General features: G+C 33.3%; 1 protein-coding gene across 1 annotated transcript; it reads left to right on the top strand.

Moving 5' to 3' along the window:
• Window positions 1–736: 736 nt before the first annotated feature.
• Window positions 737–19381, top strand: LOC123659043 (geranylgeranyl transferase type-1 subunit beta). The gene is made up of 5 exons (XM_045594316.1): window positions 737–1093; window positions 3581–3708; window positions 10588–10761; window positions 11581–11744; window positions 18309–19381. Exons 1-5 carry the CDS (start codon window positions 987–989, stop codon window positions 18789–18791), a joined length of 1056 nt encoding a protein of 351 aa, XP_045450272.1. The 5' UTR covers window positions 737–986; the 3' UTR covers window positions 18792–19381.
• The last annotated feature ends 5876 nt before the right edge of the window (window positions 19382–25257 follow it).

The raw sequence follows: 25257 nt of genomic DNA, 5'->3' as shown, positions 1-25257 counted from the left end.
ATGAAATAGGTCCTAGTGGCCTTTTTACCTTCTGTAGTAAAATTATATTCTTAATTTATGTGTAGGACAAACTTTATCCATAAACAGTGAAATAGGCCTATAATTATTTATTTTATACTTTATTGTACACCAAATAATACATAAAATAAACTAGCAACATTAACAATAATTAGTAGAAAAAAAATGTACAAAAGGTGGTCTCTTTGCTTAAAAGTAATCTTTTCCAGGCAACTTTATTGCAAAGGAGATGATATATTGACGGTGTAGGTGTACTGTTTAATTTTATAAAAAAATAATGTAAAACAACTCTATAGATAGACATACATACCTAAATAGATAGTGTTTAGATACACATACATACACACACATATATACATACACACACACACACACACATTGTTACCATTTTACCATTTTTATTATTATAGATACACTTTACTATTATTTCAATACCATGATACAATAATAATATTTACTAATTGATTACTTTTATGACTCTCAGTTCTGCCAGTGGGGCACCGTTAAGGAACTTATAAGTTGGATATAACTTGCTTGGGCACGGTTGATTCCGCCAATGTCACGTAGAGAAAGATAATTAATATTTTAAAATTGTCTATGGAGATATAGCCATGGTTTGTTAAATTTGACAGTTCGTTACTATTGACCACATGATTGACCATTTATTGACAGCAAATTGACAGTGACGACAACTTTATCATGACTTATGACATCCACATGACATCCTTATCATACTTGTATATTATTCAGTCAGTAACAAAAATTAGGAAATGTACATTCACCTGAAATTCGTAATATTGAAGTCGCTTTGAATATAGTGTTTTATGTGAATGGTATCAAAAAAAAATATAGTAATATTAAAAGTCTAGGTTAATTTTTTTCAATAAACAATCATCAGTGATAAATTGTTAATTGATCTTGTACAGTTTTGTACGAAAATAGAAGTGTTTAGAAAAATATATTTAATCATGAATAACGAGGAAAACAAAACTTTGGCTCACCGACAGCACGTTAAATACTTTACGAGATTCCTGAATGTTTTACCATCATCTCTGTCATCTCATGATACAACCAGGTAACAGTAATATTTTTTAAAGGTGAATTTACCTTAAATACTCATACATTGCTTAAGGTTTGGAATTCCTTAAGGTAAGGAAATTAAAGTTTAACCTTAAAAGAATAACAAAGTAAGACTATTTCTCTGTTTAATTGCAATCGTTCTAAAATTACAGTATGTATAGTTAAATCTATTGATAATTTTATACTAAAGAATAGAAAAACTATATTGTTAAAATATTAGAATTAGATATAAAATATAAAAGTCTAAGACACTATTTATATTTATAAAATGTATTCCTGTTACTGAAAAATATATTTTGATCTATTATTTCTGTTGTTAAAAATATATTTTGACTGTTAATTATTGGAAGTAATTAAAAAGCTTCTTATTATTTGTAGGATATCTAAATGGATCATTTTATTTTGTGTAGATATGTTATGTATATTTGCTTTATGACTACGGCAGAATACATTCTAGCCACTATCTTCTTCCCATAGGTAATTATTGCCCATAAGAGGCAATTAAGAGATAACCAAGTTCCACTACAAACTTGGAAAAGTGAAAGCTGGTGGATGGCAGGTTAAATAAGTACAAAACAGGTACTTAGGCACTTAGTTCCTGGCAGTCCCAATATTCCCAGCTACGGCAACAGTTGCGGTAACAGTGGGCAGAGGGTGCTAGGAATTACCGGGTTACGGGAGGCTGCCACCCAACAGTACTCTTGGCAATGTATAATGAAATCACTCTATGGTTGGAAATAAGTTGTATTAACTGGAGAATACTTAGGTTGTCTGATGTCCAAAGAGAAAAAAAAATCTGATGAGACGGCGAAAACGATGATTTTGGACTCTGGGCACATATTCTACATCTACGAAGGTGATGGGCTTTTCTAAGGTAGTGTTGGTTTCCTGGTTCACAAGTCTCTCACTAGCAAATTTGTGAAAGTCAGCAGTGTCTCGACCCGGGTAGAAATTCTAATAAGTGTCATTGACAGGTACCTTCATAGGTCCCTTAAAGTGATACAGGTATATGCGCTAACCTCGTCAAACTGTGATGGGGAAGTCGGGGCCATGTATGAAGATATCGCAAAAGCCATACATAGTAGTACATTAGCCTTCTGTCGATGTGATGTCTGTCTGTGTTCGACGTAAATCGAAATAGCTGAGCTTAGTGCGACGCTCGAACAGCTTAAAATCGGAAGAGCTCTGGGAGTTACGACTGAGCTCCTTAAGGCTGCAGGCGTCCTGTCCTAAAAGCTTTGGCGAGACTCTTTAACGCCATCATCCACTGAGAAAAAACGCGGGAGGCGTGGTCCAGGAGTGTAATGGTGCTGTTCTTCAAGAGAGGTGGTGAATTTTTTTATTATAAACCGATCTCACTTCTAAGCCACGTCTATAAGCTGTTTTCGAGGGTCGTTACGAATCGTTTCGCCACAAGACTCCACGAATTTCACCACCGGAGCAGGCTAGGTTTCGAAATGATTACATTTATGGATAACGAGAAAGCTTTCTCCGTTAACCCGCATTGGAGCAGCGTGGTGGATTAAGCTCTGATCCTTTTCTTATATGGGGAATGAGTCCTATTCCCAGCTGTCGGACATTACAGGTGAAGCGTAGAGAAAGCTTGCGACTTTGTCAAGGCCTGGCCTGTCCTGGATTCTCTGCAGAGATGTCATATCGACTAGTGATATATCGAGATAATGAGATGTATGTACAATAAGGCGACGATTATCGTTCATATCCAACACCGGCGAACGAGACTCATTTTCCTTCGTCGCAGGGTAAAACAGGGGGATGTAATATTACTGAAACTGCTTACCATTGCGCTGGCGGATGTCTCCAAGACCTTGGAATGGGAGGATGAGGCATCAACTTGAACGGCGAATACATTTCTTACGTTCTTTTCGCCGACGGTATCGTCACCTTTGCGAAGACGTTTGAGGAGTGGAGCCGAATTCTGAGAGGACTAAAAAAAAGAGTCCTCCTGACGAGTCGGTCTCGGTATGAACTTGGATATAACGAAAGTTATGTTTAACAAAAAACGTCATACCGAGACCGATAACGGTCGATACAATTCAACTAGGTCGAAACAACTTCGAGAAGGAAGTCGACAGGAGGATTCAATTGGGCAGGTTTCGCCGACTCATCACTTCTTCGAGCAATGCGTTCTGCCTATTTTGATATACGGACTATACCACAGGTTTAAGGTCGCTCAATGTGCTAAGCTTGGGCTCTCTCTCAAAGGTAGAATCAGAAATAAGACTATCCGCGATAGAACAAAGGTACGAAGAAAACAAAAGTTACCGACGTAACCTGTAGAATAAACAAGTTGAAGTGGCAGTAGGCTGGTGAGGGCTGAATGAGGACTGCGGAGAACCGGAAAGATTGGTGCGAAATTGGAAAGGCCTATGTCCAGCAACGGTCTGCAATAGGCTGATGCGATGAAGTTATTTGTATATAGTTTTTTAATATTGTAATAGAATTTTTTTTTTGTGTGTTACAGGGTCACAATAGCATATTTCTCAGTGTCAGGCTTAGATGTATTGGGATCAATAACATCAATATCGCTAGATTTGCAATCAAGAATAATTGAATGGCTTTATCAATTGCAAGTTCATCCTAATAAAGAAAGTAAGTAAATGTATAATAAGAAAGTACAAGTATTTATAATACTATCTAGTTATAAAACAATCATTTTTTAAACAATAATAGTGATTATATTATGGAACATATTCTCCGTCCATTCGTTTATTTTCATTTGACAGTTCAAAAAAATTTGAAATTAGTGACTCCCTCACACGTTACCTATGCGATTTGAAATAATAATCGTATTTATTTAAGTAGAATTTTCAATCGATTAAATGAAATATTTTTAGTATATACAGATTGTACTTTGTAGTGTGCCCTGAAGCTGCACGAGCTCATACCCCCATCTTCTTTCTTCCATCGGACTTACAGATGTACTGCAGGCTTTCATCCCTACCTGATTGATATACCTTTCATACGTGCAAAGCGCTTCGAATCATCTTTTTAATGCGCACGGCCAAGGAGTGGTATTTCCTGCCGGCGTCTATATTTCCGAGTTCATACAACCCAAACATGTTTAAAGCGCGAGTGAACAGGCTTCTTCAGGGCGAGCTCGCTCCATCTTCGACCTCGTCTCTGTTCTAGAGCGAGACTGGGGTCAAGAGTAAGCCCATAATATAATTAAAAAAAAAGTTTAGCAATATTAATTATTTATTCGTTTATTAGGTGTTTTGTTAGTTTATTTAATAATCTTACTTGTTTCATTTTACCCAAGTACGTACCTAGTTTGTTAAATAAATGAGTAGGTAGGTGTGTGATTTTCCAAGTATATTTGCTCATAACTCTTGATATAAAGTTGATTTAGACTTTATTAACAACGCGTTTTAAAGTTAAATTTCACTAACGCGTGCATGGTTACATTTTAAGGCAGCCATCAAAAAAATAAATAAATAAATGAATAGAGATATTGTTATTTTCTATTGGTTTGAAATTAAATTCCAAGATTTAGACTTTATTCCTAGCAAATAATCAATCTTGGAGTCATAGATACTATTTTAATTTCATTTTTTCATTAAATTTATGAAAACAATAATTACATGACGTAAAATTATTTTTATCGTATGATCGATTTATTGTATTTCAAGAACTGTTTGATAGTGTATGGTTGTTTGTTATGAACAGGGCACTTCACAACTAATTAGTACCGGTCAATAAAGTATGAGAAAAAGAGTAGAATTTTATCGTACATTATTCCGAAAAAAAAACTGTAATTTAAAGGCGTGAGAGAGTCAAAAAGAAAATAAAAGATTGTGCGGGGTATCTATATATAAATACGTGAAACAAAAACTTTGTACCCCTTTTTACGAAAATTGCGCGAACGGAGGAGTATGAAATTCCATACACTTATAGTTTATATGGAGAAGGAGTGCAGATTGCTAATATTTTTTTAAAATTATGCATAAAATATATAAAATCAATAAAAAAAAAACATTACATACACTACCATGTATTTGACATAAACACACGTATATTGTACTAGCTTCTGCGCACGACTTCGTCCGCGTGGAACAGATGCGCGCACAATACTTCATTGGTGCTCCGCTCCTTTTGGTCTTAGCGTGATAAATAGGCTATCTATCAATAAAAGAATTTTTCAAATCGGACCAGTAGTTTCTGAGATTAACGCGTTCAAACAAACAAACAAACTCTTCAGATTTATAATATTACTAATATTAATAGATTATATTCATTTGTTGATTGTCAAAGTCTGTAGTCAAATTGAAAATTTTTAAAGATTCTTAAAAATTTTAGTTATTGTCGAATTTCGACCTCTGGGCGACCACTAGTAGTTATTATTGGTCGTAAGTCAATGTACCTATGAGATATACATATTTAGTTAAAACAAAATAGCAATGGAGAGTGTTTTATTCATGTACTTTAATGATTTGAACATTAAAAATTTACCCATCTATTTGTCCTTATCGGTAGACATCAACAGAGTTTTCTTTATATATATATGATCAAGTGGGCAAACAACCATACGGTCTACATTTTGATTGCATAAATGTTTATCATAGCCTATAGACGCCTGTAACTAAAGAAGCATGACAATCGCGTCGCCGACTCTACTCTCGGCTGGGGATACGATACGATATATCGAAATATTGATACAATATGTCGCTATGATATATTATTGCGGTATATATTATATCGATTTTAAAATATTGTATCAACGTAATAATAATAAAATATCGCATCTAATTACGACAATATGTTGTTTATAATTAAAATATTTATGTTGATCACATTACTTAACTGCAAAGACCCATATCATTTAAATGTAATGATAATTAATACTAGACATTGTTATCTAATTATAATGCTTGTAACATAACTAAACATGAAACAGAGAACTCCACGAGTCAACTTTTATTTAGAATTAGGTGTGCCCCATGGTTTTGCCCGCGTTAAATTGAGGAGAAAAATATCCTTCCTTGTTATTACAGCATACCTAACCTTACTCTTTAACCTATTGTGTCCTACCTAAGGTATAAAGTCACTAGTAAAAGCTAGTTTGATATATAAGCCTAATATACATAAATATAAAATATAAATATATGGTTACTTAATTGCTCAACATAGGTATTTTTAACAATTATAATTATTGAAAATAGTTATCAGCTTGGAGACATTAAGCATAATGTATTGTTATCAACACTTAATGAGTAGTAGTTGAATTTATTTCTTACGATTAGAAACAATTTAATATGAATGTGTAGGTACCTACCTATATTGTGGTTAGTGTAAATTTATATAAAATTAACTTTAAATTGTAATTTGAGTTTTTTAAAAACATAATGTATTCTGTAACTTGTTTAAAATACTAATTAAATAATGAAAATAAACTTTAAGAAAACAGAAATAAAAAAAGTTAACACTTATTTGTTTAAAAGATTTATGTTTTAATTGAATGTTTAGAAAGTCGTTAAAATGTAACACGTCAGTAAAATAATCACTATAATATTTATAGTATAAGTACAAACATGATAAAATAAAATTAAATTTAACCTTTTTGAATGCAGACTATAAAAAAGCTTAATTATGATCCACTTTAAGATCATCATTATCATCATTACAGCCTATACAGTCCACTGCTGGACATAGGCCTCCACAAGTTTACGCCAAAAATAACGTAAACTCATGTGTTTTGCCCATAGTCACCACGCTGGGCAGGCGGGTTGGTGACCGCAGTCCTGGCCTTGTCGCACCGAAGACGCTGCTGCCCGTCTTCGGCCTGTGTATTTCAAAGCCAGCAGTTGAACCACTTTAAGATATCTTTAAATATTTTAAAGCTACCGACTATCTTTGTATGAATTAATTACGTGCGAAGGTTATATGTATAAGGCTCATATAATGATCATAAAATTAAAATTATCAAATACATATAATAAAAATCTGTAAACAATATTGTGTCATCAAAAAAAATTACAATTAAAATTAAATTATTTTGTATGTTATTTAAATTAAAGTAGACTTTGAGTTTAGTATTTTTCAGATAATTACTGGTGTTCTTGCATTTTTTTTTGTATTGAGAATACATTAAAATCATAATCGTTTAAATATCCTAGTTATAAAACCTAATTAGCAGAATTTATAGTGTTTGTAAAAAAAAAAAAAAAAAAAACTGATGATATTCTAATGTATAAAGATAATCATTTCATTTTTTTTATAAACGACGACATTAGAAAAACAACTGTAAGTTTTTTTTCTTATTTCTTTATTCAAGAGCTTTGCCGCCATTGCGACTATGTCGCTCTGTTATTATGCATTTATGTTAATACAATTTTATTACATGATAACACCTTAAGACACTATTGATTGAACTTCATCGACTAAATTATACAATTTCTTTGCGAAATAGATTCCGGTTTTGTCAAAATACTATTGCATTCCCCAACATTAGTATAAAACAGTTTATTAGGAAAAAATTGGCGTCTTCTGGTTTCGTTCTTAACACATTCCATTTATATATGATAGGCATCCTCTACTACTCCACTAACTGAACAATTAGGGTGTGGAGTTATACCCATCAAATGGCCAAATTTATTGAATGGAATATGTCCAGACTGCAACCGTAAAGCAGTGACAACGTCTTTTCTGTTCAATAACACTGTGTCTATCCAAGGTACATTCGGGTCATGGTACATCGGTTGACGTTGTATGGCATAAGTTTTTTTTTAAAACATTATTATTATTTTATTACTATTAGTAAAAAGAAAAATTAAAACAAAACAGTTATTTAATATTTTCATTTATACCAATGTAACATTAATTATAGAAATATAATTGTATAAAAGGGTACAGTTTATTTTAGTTTTATTGCTAATTAAAACGAAGCATGAATAAATAATTTTACTAAAGATAAAAGATATATATATATATATATATATATATATATATATATATATATATATATATATATATATATATATATATATATCTTTAATTGAAATGAATGATTGAATTAATTATATTTTTAGTATACAAGTAAAATACCTGTTTCAAAGAGGTTAAGGAATAAGGAAAAAGGATGCCTAGATTATATAATGACTAAGTTTAATTTATACAATATTCAATCTTTGTATCCAAGGCCGTTAACTCAAGTTTATCCTGCTGTGTTAAAATAAATTATTCGAGAACATATTTGAAAATAAATTATTAAAAAAATGTACAGTACATATTTACTTTACTTAATATTTTAGTTGAGTTTTGTGGTTCCTTTTTTGTAGTTATTTAGTTTTAACCGACTTCTAAAAATGGAGGAGTTTCTTAATTCGACTTTTTATGTGTTATGGTTACCTCGTAAATTTTCACTGGGAGAATCGATATTGATAATTCTTTTTTTAATCATAAGCTGTTGCTTATCACGTGGTCGCATTTAAATTTGATCGAGATCTGACGAGTACTTTTTAAATAATCTCTAATAATTTGTATTTAATTGGAGTGTTTTTATCGACTACTTACGGCGTATTACTTGTCGATGTTATTAAAGTCGGTTTTTTTGTTTGCAAGCAAAAGCAATTATTCGTTTTTATTTCGTTTTTTATTAACCGACTTCAAAAAAAGAAGGAGGTTACTCAATTCGACCGTATATATATATTTTTTTTTTATGTATGTTCGGAGATAACTTCTTCGTTTATGAACCGATTTTGATAATTCTTTTTTTGTTGGGAAGGAGATATTCATAGTTTGGTACCATGATAAGGAAACCAGGATCTGATGATAGGATCCCAGAGAAATCGAGGAGAACTTTCAAAAATCGTAAGGGTGACTAGTAAATTTAATCATGTTTTCATTAAGTACTATAAAGCACTACTATTTAATAAAGGTCTGGAGTCGATCTGATGATGGAGAAGAAAGATAGTCGAGGGAACTCTTCAACAATTTATAGCAATTACCTTCTTTTTGAACTTAATTCGTTTTTATTGATGAGAACTTTGCACCTGTATGAGTTATAAGTGTCATTACAGTCTGATGATGGAGACAAAAGATAGTCGAGGGAACTCTTTAACGATTTATAGCAATTACCTGGTGTTTGAACTTAATTCGTTTCTATTGATGAGAACTTTGCATATATATGAGTTATAACTGCCATTTCAGTCTGATGATGGAGACGAAAGATAGTCGAGGGTATTCTTCAACGACTTATAGCAATTACCTGCTGTTTGAACTTAATTCGTTTCTATTGATGAGAACTTTGCACCTATATGAGTTACAAGTGCCATTAAAGTCTGATGATGGAGACGAAAGATAGTCGAGGGAATTTTTCAACGATTTATAGCAATTACCAGATGATCACACAGCAGTGTGATCATCTGTGTTGCAGGACCTGGTTTGATGATGGAGCCCATAAACACTCGAGGGAATTTCTCAACAATTTACAGCAGTTACCTTTTGCTGTTTGACGACCGCTTTGATATAATGGTGCATGTGCCGTGTCGGCGGCGCCTAAACACCGACGGTCGCGGGTTCTATTCCAGCTCGGAGTTGATATTTATGTTTATACAAATATTTATTTTCGGTCTAGTTGTTAATTCTTGTGGTTCTCCCAACCTAGCCTCGGAGAACACGCTAGGCTGTCAGTCCCGGTTGTTATTACGTACACCTGATAGCGAACTTTACTCATAGTATGTCGACGCGTTAGCGCAGCGGTCACAGCACCGGCTGTTACGCTGGCGTTAGTGGGTTCAATCCCCGCGCACGACAGACTTTTGTATTGGCCACATAGATGTTTGTCATGATCTGGGTGTTTGTGCTTGTGTATTGTGTATGTTTCCGAACCCCTGACATAAGAGAAAAAGCATCCTTGTTAGGTCTACCCATCACTAAAAATTGTAAAATAAAATAATTTTTAACAAAAAAAAAACCGACTTCAAAAAGGAAACTAAAAAGTGAAAAATAAATTTACCTAGTACAAAGTAATTCGTATTTTGATTTAGTTAATCAGAAATGATTGAATAAATATTTTATAATTTTGAAGTTGGTGCCAAGTAAATACTACAACAACCTGGCTACAATAACAAATACAAACAACACACACACAACAAACAAGTACAAAAAATATTATTAGATATGACAAAACAATAACAGAATAATAACAGTATTCAACCTAATAGTCAATGAAACAAATTATGAAAGAAAACTGAATACAACTTATGAGTACCTAGATACTAGAGTAGTTATTGTTTTACTTGGCACCGACTTCAAAATTATAAAATATTTATTCAATCATTTCTGATTAACTAAATCAAAATACGAATTACTTTGTACTAGGTAAATTTATTTTTCACTTTTTAGTTTCCTTTTTGAAGTCGGTTTTTTTTTGTTAAAAATTATTTTATATAACAATATATTTCAGTAAGTACCTACCTACTTCTTGTTCTCATGATTGCCATTCAAACTCATGGTTTCCTTTTTTTAAAGATGGAGATATGTCAGCCTGCGGATTCCAGGGATCGTCAACTATAAATATAGACTTCGATTCTGGTAATAGTCACTATCGTTGTGGTCACCTTGCTATGACGTACACGGGTCTTTGTATCTTGCTGGCGTTAGGCGATGACCTTTCGAGGGTTAATCGAAAAGCTTTAATTGAAGGTACGATTTTTAATCTAAATTTGTATTCTATGTTTGAATTAATTGATATAGAAAAAACAAAGAACTATTTTTATTTCTGTTATATTATGACTGTGTAAGCGACGCAATATTATCCAGCAGGATACAAAGACCCGTGGGTCTTTGTATCCTGCTGGCGTTAGGCGATGACCTTTCGAGGGTTAATCGAAAAGCTTTAATTGAAGGTACGATTTTTAATTAGAGGTTTGTAATCTAAATTTGTATTATGTTTGAATTAATTGATATAGAAAAAACAAAGAACTATTTTTATTTCTGTTATATTATGACTGTGTAAGCGACGCAATATTATCTGTGAAACGTGTATAAATAATCTGTAATGTTTTTATATAAATGTAAATCTGTATGTTGGTAATATTATAAATAATAGTGTAAGGTATATTGTAAATCGTTATTGTAGTCGTCCAGTAATCGTCGCTGCGATCGGCACGTTTAAATTAAGTCACTTGCAAAAGCTCATATCTGTCCTCAATAAATATATCCTCACCACAATTGTCTTATATCCGTCCAAGATCGACCTTCTACAGGCTGATTTTTGAAAAGGTTTTTAAAGTTGTAATCAAATGCGATACGTATTTTTTAGCATGATGTTGTTATTAGATCGTGTAATTTATTGTATGATTTATTTGCTTATCATACCTTAAATGTGAGTAAAACAGCAGTGTCCAAAACGTTATCACGAATTTTCTTTAATCAAACAATGTTTTTTACTTAATTCTTCACAATTAAAATTAAAAGTATTTCTGTGGAAATTTTAATTCTGTATATTGTATATTTTTTCAGGAGTAAAGGCTCTTCAAACAGAGGAAGGTAATTTCGCCGCGACTCTGTCCGGATGTGAATCAGATATGCGTTTTGTTTATTGTGCTGCTTGTATAAGCTACATACTTAACGACTGGTCTGGTTTTAATGTAAAGCGAGCTACAGATTATATTATCAACTCTATAGTAAGTATCTTTATATCGATTCTTTCGATTAAATTGATTCTATATTTTATATTAGCTTTTCGCCTGCGGTTTTACTCGCGATGATTATATGATTTTGAGCGAGTCGCGTTAAAATATACTTAGTTTATAATAATAAATAAATAAACGCTCACACTCAACGGCCCCCAGTAGGATTATCTCCTGTATGAGGTGTCCGGAAACACACACAATACGCAAGCACAAACGCCCAGATCACGGTAAACATCTGTATGGCCAATAAAAACGTTTTCCATGAGCTGGGATCGAACCCGCAACCGTCAGTGCAACAGCCACAAACCAGTGCTGTGACCGTTGCGCCAACGCGTCGTCTTCAACCTGACGTTCCAAACTTTCTTGTGTTTCTTGTGATGACACAAGCAGCATTCTAGTAGCATTCTCTTGGTGCAATAATTTTTAAAATCGGTCTAGTCGTTTTGGAGTTTGTTCTTAAAAAAGCAAACAAAAAAATCAAATCTTTACTCTTTATAATATTAGTTTAGATATAGACTAAATGTAATATATTGGAGTAAGAGAGTAAAGAGGAGCAATTAAATAAACTTCAACTCATACTTTTTCCTATTTTATTCTAATTCCTTCTCCGTTAAAGCTGTCCATCTTTTGAACTCTCTCCCTTTTGAAGCTCAATCTCTCTTCTCCTTCAAAAAATATCTTAAACTACACTATTTGTCACTAAAAACGGCATGATCGCCTATATCGTCTTTGTATGATATATCTATGTATATATGTATGTATTTTATATATGTATGTATTTTATATATGTATGTATTTTATATATGTAAGTATTATGTATGTTGATTATTATATTTTATTTATTTATTTCCATAAATATACTACCATTACCGCCGCCGCCTCCTCTCCACGTACACGGTCCCGCACATTGAAGGATATCCTTTCGAGCAACTCTGGGTTATTTAACTTGCCTCTAATAAGGTTCAACATATAAACAGCTAGGGCCAATTGTATTTTAACCCTGAGTTCGTTATATCCCACCATACCCAGGATGAAAATTGTCAGGATGAATAATGTGGGATACTTTAACGGGTAGACCGGGTACACTCCATACTGCTTAAGGTACAAATATCTAGTAAATTTATTTTGTATCCGTTCCAGCATGAGCTTGTACTTGATCTCATGCGGTGCCCATACGCCTGTGTTGCATTCTAGGTGGCTCCTCATTAATGTATTATAATATGCTATAATTGCCCCTACGTTTTTAAAGCCGTGTACTTTGCGCAAGATGAAACTCAAATTACGATACGCCTTCTTGCATATTTTTTCGATATGTTTCTTAAAAGATAGCCTTGAAGTGAGTTGAACCCCCAAATTTCTATGTTCATTTACTCTGATCATTGGAACTTCTATAACCTTGAAATCGTTAATTATGGGATAGTGTGTTCGCGAGAATGTTATCGTTGCACACTTAGAGGTATTAAACTGTAAGCCATTGCCATAACTCCAAGTTACTACTCTATATCTCCCTGCAATTTTTTACAATCCTCTTGATTTCTGACTTCCAAATACAGCTTAAGGTCATCCGCGAACAACAGACATTTTGCTTCTTTCACTTCCTCTGGTAGATCGTTTACCATCAAAATGAATTCGAAAGGTCCAAGATTACTGCCTTGACTTACATCCGACCTAGTGTAATATGTACATCGCTGGATCAGTCTGCCTGCGACCACGGCTGGTGTAACCTGGCCGAAACGTCAGGCCTCAAGGTAATATATTTTACCTTAAAAAATTTTGTTCGCGTTAATCCCCGTGTGAACATTAAAATATAATAATGCAACGCGAAAGTTTAAAAGTTGTTCTAGTGTAATATGGTTCTGATACGTAACCAGCATACTCAACAAACTGCTGCTTTTCTCTCATATAGCTCGCAAAAAACTGTAAAAGGTGTGCAGTAAAACCGAAATTTGCGAACTTTCTGAGCAACACATCATGAAAGGCTTTTTTAAAATCAAAGTATGCAGCGTCAATTTGAACCCCTGAATCCACAGCTCTCATAACGTCTGACATATATTTAGTAGGTTGCTTGTTGTGCTTCGTGCCGGACGAAAGCCATTCTGTGCATCTGTTAACTGAGCGCGGACAATGTTTTGTGGACTGCTGACTCCAACTTTTGCTGGTGTTGAAATGACTGCTACGGGTCTATAGTCCTCAACACTGGACGACATCCTCCCCTTCGGTACCGGTATAACCCTCGTGATTTTGCACATCTATGGGAACACTGCTGACTTTAAGCATAGATTATATATGTGTAGAAGCGGTTGAGCTAAAACTTCCCGACAATCACGAAAAAGAAAAGGAGGGATACCGTCAGGTCCCACTGAAGTCTTAGGTTTGAGCCCCGTCAGTCTTAGTTGAGTTAGGTTGATTTCCTCACGTCATCCACATGCAAACAGTCCGGGTGTATCCGTGCCCCCTCGTAGCCTGTCGTCGCGCCCGCCACACTGGCGTCTACGTTTAGAAGCGGTTGTTCTATTTTATATACTGATTGAAAGAACCTTGCAAATTCTCTAGCGCACTCATCTTCCATCAAAACCCCGTTATTTAAAATTGTTCGTCGATGCCTATCACCTCTATTAGATTTAATATAGTTCCAGAATGCTTTCGGTTCTCTTGACAGGTTATCTTGAACTCTGTCTATACATTGTTCATGTGCTATACTTTTTTAAGTCGAGCCCTGCATTCCGAGTACTTACTATAATCGCTAGGTGATTCCGTAGTTTAAAACGCTTATGTAGAAATGCTTTCCGCTTTATTTCACTTATTATTTCTGCTGTGTACCACTCGGGTAAATGTACTTCGGACTACCGTGTCTCAGCTTTTTCTTAGGAACGCAGTCATCTAAAATAGCATTAAGTGTATAATAGAAAAATAATAAACTTTTATTTAAGTCCAAATTTCGTAACTTAGACCAATCTGTAGCTGCTATTGACGAATACAACACGAATAAATTTGCCTTTTTAAAATTCCATTGTGCTTGTCTGAACGGCTTAACATCGCAATCATATATCGGGAGTACCTCATTGGGTGACGGGAACGACGAGTCCAGAGCATCAATTCAGAGTCGTGAATCGAATCATTGCAACCAGTTTCCGTTATCGCGAACAAATTGGCTTCTGAAATAGACACCCCTTCGTAAAACATGTTCAATTTTGACCGCAGGCCTCTCACATTTTGGTAAAAAATTTCAATAAAATTAAATTTTATTTTATTTGCTGCGAAACCATATCCACTCACAATATTCTATATTTAAGGCCCAGTTTTCGGGTTGGCAAAGTCGATCATATTTACTTTCCGTTACTCCAATTATAAATGAGGCATAATCTCGTTCAGTTTTATGCTTTATTTTATCTATCTTAGCTACTGTCTCCTGACCACATACTTTTTTAACATGCTTCTATAAACATTCTTTAGTAGTATCTTATTCTAACCGCCACACATGTAAAAACTTCTTGCGCTCTGTACCTTCAATTTTACTTCCTAAGCTACCTCCTCTTTTCACTGCCTTATTAGGGTGTCTATTTTTTTCCTATTGACTGTGGTCCACTCTTGCTTATCATTCTGTACCTAATTAATTTCCGTTTTCGCTTCGTTAGTAGTAATCGCAGTATTGTCCATCATAGTCGTTTCTTTTTATATAGTAACTGTTTTAGCGGTTTCGTGGCCCCATAATTTTTATCTGCTAATGAGATTGGCAAATTTTGTGTTTGTTTTACTAAATTTGCGGAAGACTGCGGCTTTTCTACTATTGATTTTACGACTTTATCACTTTTTTCTTTGTTGTCACATTCCAAAATATGATTTTCTTCTTTTATTTTTTCCGATCAGTACTTTTAACATAGTTTCTAATATTTCCACTTTCTTAGTATTTTCTTTACTACCTTCAAAATTTTCCTTAAATGTTTTAATTCTGTTTCATTACAAATAAATCTATCTTGAAGTTGTTTATACTCCCGGATTTGTTTGTTCATCTTGGTCCTCATCTCTGACTGAAACTCTCTAATTTCATCCAAAACATTCCGTTCATTTTCGACTATATGTATTAATTTTTGACTGCGCGCGCTCGATGGTAATATTGCAGCTACTTGGCGTTGATGTTTTGTTCATAACAGCCCCAAGAACCGGTGTTTCCGTATTACTTCGTTTCGAAACATTTCGCATACACTCAGGGCATATCCAGTTATCTTTGCATTCTTGAGAGAAGCCTTCAAACGTTTCCTTTGTCAATGCCAGATACTTCATATGAAACAGTCTTTTACATTTCGCTGGTGAACACTATATACGATATATCATAATATCCCTGCGATACAACCATTACATTTAGTGCCCATTGTGGCAGTTTACCGATGTTTTAACTATTTTTATTATTGAAATACTATGAGCTGTATTGCACACGTATTATTTCACGTAGCGTGGACATATATTATTATTGTATTATATTTTATATTTTTTTCTTTTGCAAAAACACTGTAATTTAGTGGAATTTTAACTAAATTGTGTATAATTTTATTAAAATAAAATTTAAAAATTTGACACACGTCTGTCATAATTTTTTTCTCTCTTTATATTTCTCTATATTATCTATATGTACTTTATTAAAATATTCTAAGTCGCACACCTTACTTCCTAACTGCAGTTTCTGTTTCGTCTCTTATACCCAAAGATTATCACCTGGAAGAGATAGCTCTTTCAGCGATAACATCGCCTTTGTATATCTTTCATTTTATGTTATTATTTTGTTGTTTCTCTTAATGGTGTACAATAAAGAGTATTATTATTATTATATTGTCAATAAGATGTTCAAATAAGCCTAAACGGAGGAACGGGAGGTTTTTTTTTGTTGGAAAGGGGATATCCCTAGCTTAGTACCATGATAAGGAAACCAGGATGTAATAATGGGATCCCAGAGAAATCGAGGGAAACTCTCGAACATCCGCAATAACTTTTTACTGGGTGTACCGATTTTGATAATTTTTAATTTAATCGAAAGCTGATATTTATCATGTGGTCACATATAAATTTTATCGAGATCTGATAACTACTTTTTGAGTAATCTTTGATAACGCGTAGTTACTTGACTATTTTTTCGTCAATCTACGTTGTATTACTCGTCGATGTAATTGAAGTCGGTTTTTTTTTTCGTTTGCGAGCAAACACAATTATATACAATACAATCTTGTAATCTCGTACACTTCTGCATGCGTTAATGGTGTTTCCGTTAGAAGCAATTTTACGCAATGTTTATTTGGCCATGAAAACTTACAGCAGCATATTAATGCATCCCTATCTTATAATAATTGGTTACAAGGAAATACCATCTACTGCTGATTAAATTCAATAGCCTTGCATCCAGTTTTCCGGCACAAAACAGTATGCTATCTATTCTTGTCCCTTCCACTTACAACTACAACAGCTGAAAGAAGTTTTTTTGAAATTAAAACGAATAAAAAATTACCTAAGGACTTCAATGAGACAGGAACGGCTATCACACTTGTTACTATAATTGTCTATAGACACAGAAATTTTACAAAAACGTCGAAATCGTCTTCAACTATTAGATGATTTAATAAATCAATTTGCCGAAAATAAGGCAAGAAAAGTGCATATTTAATTTGAATTGTTTGACTAGCTCAATTTCTAGGAGGAAGTGATAACTTATAGTCAATAAATATTTATTTTAATTTAACGCAAGCACCCTTCTTTTGGGCCCCCTAATTAAATTTGATACAGGGCCCTTCAAAAGCACGCTACGCCACTGGTTAAATCCATTTTTAACCGACTTCCAAAAAAGGAGGAGGTTCTCAATTCGACTGTATTTTTTTTTTTTTTTTTTTTTTTTATGTATGTTACATCAGAACTTTTGACTGGGTAGACCGATTTCGACAAATTTTGTTTTAATCGAAAGGTTGTGTGTGCCAATTGGTCCCATTTAAATTTATTTGAGATCTAACAACTACTTTTCGAGTTATATCTAATAATGCGTTTTTACTTGACGCTTTTTTCGTCGACCTACTTTGTATTATACCGCATAACTTTCTACTGGATGTACCGATTTTGATAATTATTTTTTTGTTGGAAAGGGGATATCCCTAATTTGGTACCGTGATAAGGAAACCAGGATCTGATGATGGGATCCCAGAGAAATCGAGGGAAACTCTCGAAAATCCGTAATAACTTTTTACTGGGTATACCGATTTTGATAATTTTTAATTTAATCGAAAGCTGATGTTTATCATGTGGTCACATATAAATTTTATCGAGATCTGATAACTACTTTTTGAGTAATCTTTGATAACGCGTAGTTGCTTGACTATTTTTTCGTCGATCTACGTTGTATTACTTGTCGATGTAATTGAAGTCGGTTTTTTTTCGTTTGCGAGCAAACACAATTATTTTTAAATCGTAGTACTAAATTGATTTCATTATAATAAAAAAATAAAATAAAGAAAGAAAAACATTTAACTTTATTTTTTAGAAGTTCTTTTTTGAGTATTTCATAATTTGTTTTGTTTTCAGGGTTACGACTATGGAATTGCTCAATGTCCTGAACTTGAGTCACACGGCGGTACCACTTTCTGTGCTTTGGCAACACTAAGTCTAACAAATCAGTTGGACAAATTAACCGAATATCAAATAGAACGTTTAAAGCGTTGGCTACTTTTCAGACAGATAGACGGTTTTCAAGGCAGACCCAACAAACCCGTGGACACATGTTACAGTTTCTGGGTCGGTGCATCACTAAAAATTCTAGACGCGTTACACTTATCAAATTATTCGAATAATAGAAATTACGTGTATGAAACTCAAGATTATGTGGTTGGTGGATTTTCAAAATGGCCGGACACTTGTACCGACCCTATGCATACATATCTAGGACTTGCAGGCCTCAGTTTAATAGGTGAAAACGGTTTGCTTGAAATAGTCCCTACATTAAATATCACAAAACGGGCGCATGATCACCTCAAAACGTTACACGAGAAGTGGGCCAGTGAATCATAGCTGTACCATAGATACAAAATTTTATTTAAGGATTTTGTTGCCATCATATAATTAAAAATTAGACTGACGGCATCAATGACATTCGAATTTCAAATTAAATAATATTCTACATATGTAGCGTAAAATTGCTGTCATTTTATTCTAAATTGCAACATCTTTATAAATGTTAGTATTTGTAATAATTTTATGACCAACAGGTGCTAATAGCAATTGAACGCGAGTCAAATGTTGAACAACGATTAAAAATTAGCAAATAGTACAATACAAAATCTCTTATGGTGCCATGTTATTGTAAATATTGGCGTTTACAGCTGAGTAGTTAGGCGTTTATGAAATTTTTGCACAAATGTAAATTTTAAGTTTTGTTGATAATTAAAAATCGTAAAGCATTAAGTAACAGGGACACAATGGGCTTTATATTTAATAGTAATGGCCTTTTACTGAATATAGACAAGCACATAATGAATAAAGGGGTATATTTTGGTGTTATATATTCATGCTATTATTTCCAAAGTTTCTATGCACAATCACACTTGATGTTCTGAACTCAGTTTAAGCCCTAATAAATTTTAAGACATTTGTTCATAATACAATAATATTTTTTTTCATATCACTGGTGTTTAGCGTGAATTTTGATACTGCTTAAATATCATAAGTAATTAATTACTAAATTATTAATTAATAGTTTCCATATAAAGTTAATCTTGTAGTACAATTAAAATTTTTGACGAAAAATTTGATATTTTAAATATTAACTATATCGACTAATACATATTTTTGTTGTGAAAGTTTTATTCTTCTTTTTATTAATTGTAATGTGTTTTCTTTGTGTAAAATAACTCGTGCATATCTTTTTTATTATTACAACTTACTAAAATAAAATAAAAAATAACTCTCATGAAAAAAGTTTTAAAAGTATTTATTAGTACTAAGCATAAAAGAAATTACCTATTTTTGTTTATTGTAATGGTTTACCTGTTTTTTTTTTAAATGTATGCCTTATTGTTTTGGTTATAATATTTTATTTATAGCATAGATTACATAACTATCAAAATTATAAATTTTAATTTTAATGAACTAATATTATTCTAAGGTGTCACCTGTAAAATACGTTCAGAAATAAGAAGGGGCTTTGCTTAGAGAGATGAAATAATAACAAAGGGTAAGGGGGTATAAAGAAATCTGACATTTGCACTTATATAATTTTACTAGTTTTTGCCCGCGGCTTCGCTCGCGCAGGAAACCTACCTAAGGAAATACCTAAGGGTTAAGACTATTTATTTTTTCAGTCTATGCTAAAAGTACTTCTTTGTATACTACATTAGAGGTTCTGCCTTCAGATGCTAACACGACCAAGTTGTTAGATGAGCTCACTCTTGAGCAGGCCACGTAAAACTGGCCGTGCGAGAAGCAATCCCCCCTAAGATCAATTCCTGCTGTTTTCACTTATCCTTGTTGACTGATCCTGAGCCTTATTGATCGTCAATGCGAAACAGACCTTAAGAGGGAATTGCAATCTTTTAAACTCGAAATCTACTCCGTCGGTATAAGTGGTATCCGCTGTAGGTATATACACCGATTCACCTCGAGCGCAGCCATTAAATATAGTGGCCTCTACTACGTTTTTATGTAAGGCTTTCACACGCAATCTGGTCCTATTGCACAACTTAGGTGGATTGAGATTTCTCAGTAGCATTACTGGCACTCCCACTTTGACATAAGTGTGTGAGACGGTAGACCAGTTCAAATAAATGCTATAATGATGTATTTGAAGTTTGAAAACTTATAATTACTTATTTTTTTATTGGAGTACACCTACGAAGGTTCGAATTGAATAGTCACCCTATAGTGGTGAAACGAGAGTTCAGACTTTGTATTGGGAAACAATTTAATTTATTTTATGTCATGTCCACCGTCTTAGACTTAGAAATAACTGCCATTTTCGCAATCAACGTCCCAAAAAACATAAATAACGATACCCATGTCGATTATTAGGTTTATTTACCCCCCCTAAGGGTTTGATTATTGGAACATTATGAAAGACGTATTTGCTTTTATTTTTTTGGAAGTAATACTACGAAGTTTCGAATCGAAATGTCTATTTAATATTGTTTCGCCATAGAAATTTTGACTCACCATTTTACCCCTTCAGGGGTTGAATCTCAAAATGTCTGCAAATATAATCTAGTGTGGTCTCAAATAAAAGCGCATCACGTGCACATTACAAAATAATGTGTTCAATGAAAATCGGTCGAGCCTGAAAAAACTCTGGTGGTAAAAGTGGGGAAAATACCCAATATCTGCAAATATATGTGGTGGGGAGAAAATGAGGATGGAAATCCGAATGTCAGTAAATTTACCCAAGTACCAAATTAAACAGCATCATAATTATGCACTTTACAAAATTAATAATAAAAAAAAATAAAAATATTAAAAAAAAAAATCGGTTGAGTCGTTTAAAGTTAATGGGGCTAAAAGTGGGGATTGAAAACAGAATGCCTGTAAATATATCCTAATGTTGTAACAAATGAAAGAGCACTGAAAAAGAATATAAATGACTTTAATCGAGAGTGTTTTTCGGTTCGATTGATGAGAAAATTGGTGAAAAGTTGTTTTAAAGTTATGGTGTCAGAAACTTGGGACATCGAAATTCAATTGTCATTATTTTTTATTATATATAAAGATTTTAAATTCTGGACAGTTCTTAAATTTTTTATATGACCATATCTTTCAAGTACTTAAACGCGTATAATAAATACCTTTGAAATGAAAAATCTCTTAAATTATCCATGCTTATGCTATTTAGATCACGAAATCATTTGTGTATGTGGGGTTTTCTAGCTTTTGTGTCGCTGAAAATATAAAGATTTTCAATTCTGGACAGTTCTCAAATTTTTTATATGATCATAGAGTGTAAATCTTTCAAGTACCTAAACGCGTATAATAATTATTATACCTTTGAAATCTGATGAATGAAATGATCTCTTAAATTATCCATGCTTATGCTATTTAGATCACGAAATCATTTGTGTATGTGTAAGGGATGTGGAGGGAGGTTTTCTAGCTTTTGTTTCGCTGAAATTGTGATTTAGCGTGACAAAGGAAGGGGTAAAAAACGGTAAAATTAAATTCAGCGTGACGTATTTTATGGACGCCCCTTATTAAATTTTTTATAAAATGTCTCAAATTGTATTTAATGTATTGAGTTAAAAAACTTCTTGTCATGGTTTACTTATACAATTTTTGGGTACTTTAAAAAAGGTTTTTGTTATTATGAATAACTTTAACCTGTTTATGTAATTATTGTATTATTATTTTTTCTGAAATACCTATATTCTAAGAAGTAGTTCGAGTACCCATATGTTCTTGTCAAATGCATTTAGTAATCTGTATTTATTCCAATATTTTTTTTTTAATAAAATAATTTACAGGTTTTGAATGTAGTGTTTGTAATTTTAATTAAACAATTTATAAAATGGTGTATGACAGTTGCAAATTATTTTTTGGCAAATAAAAAAGAGCGCAAAATAAATTATTAATAAATTATTAAAAAGTGTTCTGTATTTTTCGTAAATCATATTTGTATAAGTTTATCGGAACCTTGTTATTAGCATTTGTAATAAAATTTACTATATTTTAATCAACCATACTTTTCAGAGGTTCTTAGGTTGTGTTGCTTACACGTCCATTAGCGTATTTAAAAAAAAATGTACCTGCACATAACATACAAACACGGCACGACACAGTCATTTCTTTCTAAGGCAAGTTTTGTAATACGTGTATTTTAGGTAACAGCTCGTTAATGTATAAAATACAATAGTAACAATATATAAAAGTAACACCCAGACTTAGTGGAATCGTACCCAAAATCTTGAACTGCGTCACCTCGATGTAATATAAAAAAAATTCAGGTAAGGTAACATAAAAAAAAATTCCCATGTTTTTTAAAACATAATATACTAGCTGACCCGGCGAACTTCGTACCGCCATATTTTATTTCTCTAATTGCAACTGAGGAAATAAAACCCTTCCGGTAAAATCGAATTAGCTAAATTGAAAATAAAACTGGAGTACTCAATTGAAAAATTCATATTGTTGTACAAAATGCGTGGGGTCCTTATTATAATTACTACAGGTATATTAAACTATCGTTATAATATTTACAGCAATGAAAATCAAGCCCCCCACGCTTTTTGTACAACAATATAAAATTTTCAATAGAGTACTCCAGTTTTTATTTTTAAATTTTTAGTTCAATTAGTTTCAAAAGCGTGTTTTTTAGTTTTTTTCAAACTATAATTTATTAAATATAGATTTTATTTTTTGTATCTTTAACTATTCTTTATAAACAATGACTTCTTTACAAAATATATACAAAAAACTAATTGATAATATTTAAAAACTCAAATTTATAAACGAGCTAGATAACATCGATTTTGACCAATTGTTTCCATTAAAAAAAAATTGAATTGAAGCCTTTTGAATGGTATTGTCTCGAGAACGAATGAGATACCAAAGCTTTGGACATTCAAACCAGAAATGGCGACTCGATAGAATTTGATGGCCAGATCTTGAAACTTTGATTAAAATTTGGCGCCAAGACTTTCTTTAATTCTCTAACAAAAATAGTACATTTTTTTTTTGTTATTAATGGTAATGATATTGTAACATAATACGCAGTATAATTATAAAAATATCAGTCACAAATCATTAAAATAATACGGTTATATCGTGAACGTAAATAAATATTACGTGAATTATAGTAATAGAATTTATATTGTAAGAAACAGAACACAGCGCCATCTATTGGGTGTATTTGCAACCTCAAAACTATTGAAGAATTTTATCGATGAATCAACGTACACCTCAATCTATGAGAACTTCATAAAACTAAACAGTAAATAAACACATGCTTAGGAAACAATTAATTGATACATTTTATTCGTTTACATTCACGACATAAGCGAATAATTGAGATTATAACTATGTATCCTATCCAGTACGTGAGACCAAAATACGGGTACATGTGAAATTTGATTGAAATTGCTTCAGTAGTTTTGGAGATTATTGGCAACATACAACGTGACACAAGATTTTTATATAAATAACATGTGGTCTGTTTTGCTTCTAAGCAGACGTAGGTATCCTAGTTGCTACTTGTTCCTCTTTTACCGAGCGTCGTGGTTTTAGGGGCGCTGAAAATCTCATGCAAGAGCGCAAAGTATCCGGACATAAATGAAAAGAAGTTCAGCCAAAAACGTGGAGAATCGTCAAAATGATTGTTACAATTTATTATATTTTATAGGTACCCTTGTCGGGTTGGCGGTCAGGGGAGCAGCATGATAGATTAAGCTTCAATCCTTCTCCTAGATGGAGAAAGAGGCCTATGCCCAGCAGTGGGATGTTACAGGCTGAATCGCCATCGTGATAGGTACACTTACAATACACAAAGTTATTTTATATTACACGGGAAGCATAAAATATCACACTGAATGATTTTTTTTTATACAATGATAGGCTTGCGTTTGACCATTATTTCACCTGATGATAAGTGAAAATGCGGTTTAAGATGGAGCACGCTTACCTAGAAGTAACCTATTCACTCGCAATTTAAAGATCCCCAGGTTATAGTTTTCCAGAGACACAGGTCTGACGATGGTAGAGAGTTCCATTCTTTGGCCGTACGGATCAAGAATTTACTAGCAATATATATACATATCAGTAATAAGTGTACACAACAGTCATAAAAACATGTAAATAAAATCTATCGAAATCAATAAAATTATAATTACTACACAGTACTACCTACTACTATACTTAAAGGGAAAACTCACCAATTTCTTTCTTTCTTTCTTGATTCTTTTTATAGCCAGCTAAGGGATTTCATCACGTACATTTTTAGATATTTCATTCTATTTTACACATGTACTGAAAATCGGAGCTAGGGTTGAGACTTGTTCAAGAGCAAGGTATGTGAAATATATTATTCTGAAATTTTATTTGTATAATTATTTTAAGTTCACTCACTCACTCACTTCAGCCTATCGCAGTCCACTGCTGGACATATGCCTCCCCAAGTTCGCGCCACACATCCCGGTCTTCCGCAATCCTCATCCAGCCTACACCGGCAATCTTACGTAGATCGTCGGTCCAACGGGCCGGAGGACGTCCCACACTGCGTTTGCCAAGACGCGGTCTCCACTCTAGGACCCGTCTACTCCAACGGCCATCGGTCCTGCGACACAGATGACCAGCCCACTGCCACTTCAACTTGCTAATTCTGTGGGCTATGTCGGTTACTTTCGTTCTCCCGCGGATAGTCTCATTTCTAATCCTGTCTTTGAGAGAGACCCCAAGCATAGCCCGTTCCATTGCACGTTGAGCGACTTTAAACTTGTGGACCAGTCCTTTGGTCAGTGTCCACGTCTCGGCTCCGTATGTTAACACAGGCAGGACGCATTGCTCG

The sequence above is a fragment of the Melitaea cinxia genome, chromosome 13, assembly GCF_905220565.1.
Source record: "Melitaea cinxia chromosome 13, ilMelCinx1.1, whole genome shotgun sequence".
Classification (NCBI taxonomy): domain Eukaryota; kingdom Metazoa; phylum Arthropoda; class Insecta; order Lepidoptera; family Nymphalidae; genus Melitaea; species Melitaea cinxia.
Note: the sequence above shows the minus strand (reverse complement) of the source record. Positions and strands in the feature narration are given on the sequence as shown.

Coding starts and splice junctions, on each gene's coding strand:
- LOC123659043 (XM_045594316.1), top strand. CDS start 987: ATGAATAACGAGGAAAACAAAACTTTGGCTCACCGACAGCACGTTAAA. Junction 1,094..3,580: donor TCATCTCATGATACAACCAG/GTAACAGTAATA, acceptor TGTGTGTTACAG/GGTCACAATAGCATATTTCT. Junction 3,709..10,587: donor AGTTCATCCTAATAAAGAAA/GTAAGTAAATGT, acceptor CTTTTTTTAAAG/ATGGAGATATGTCAGCCTGC.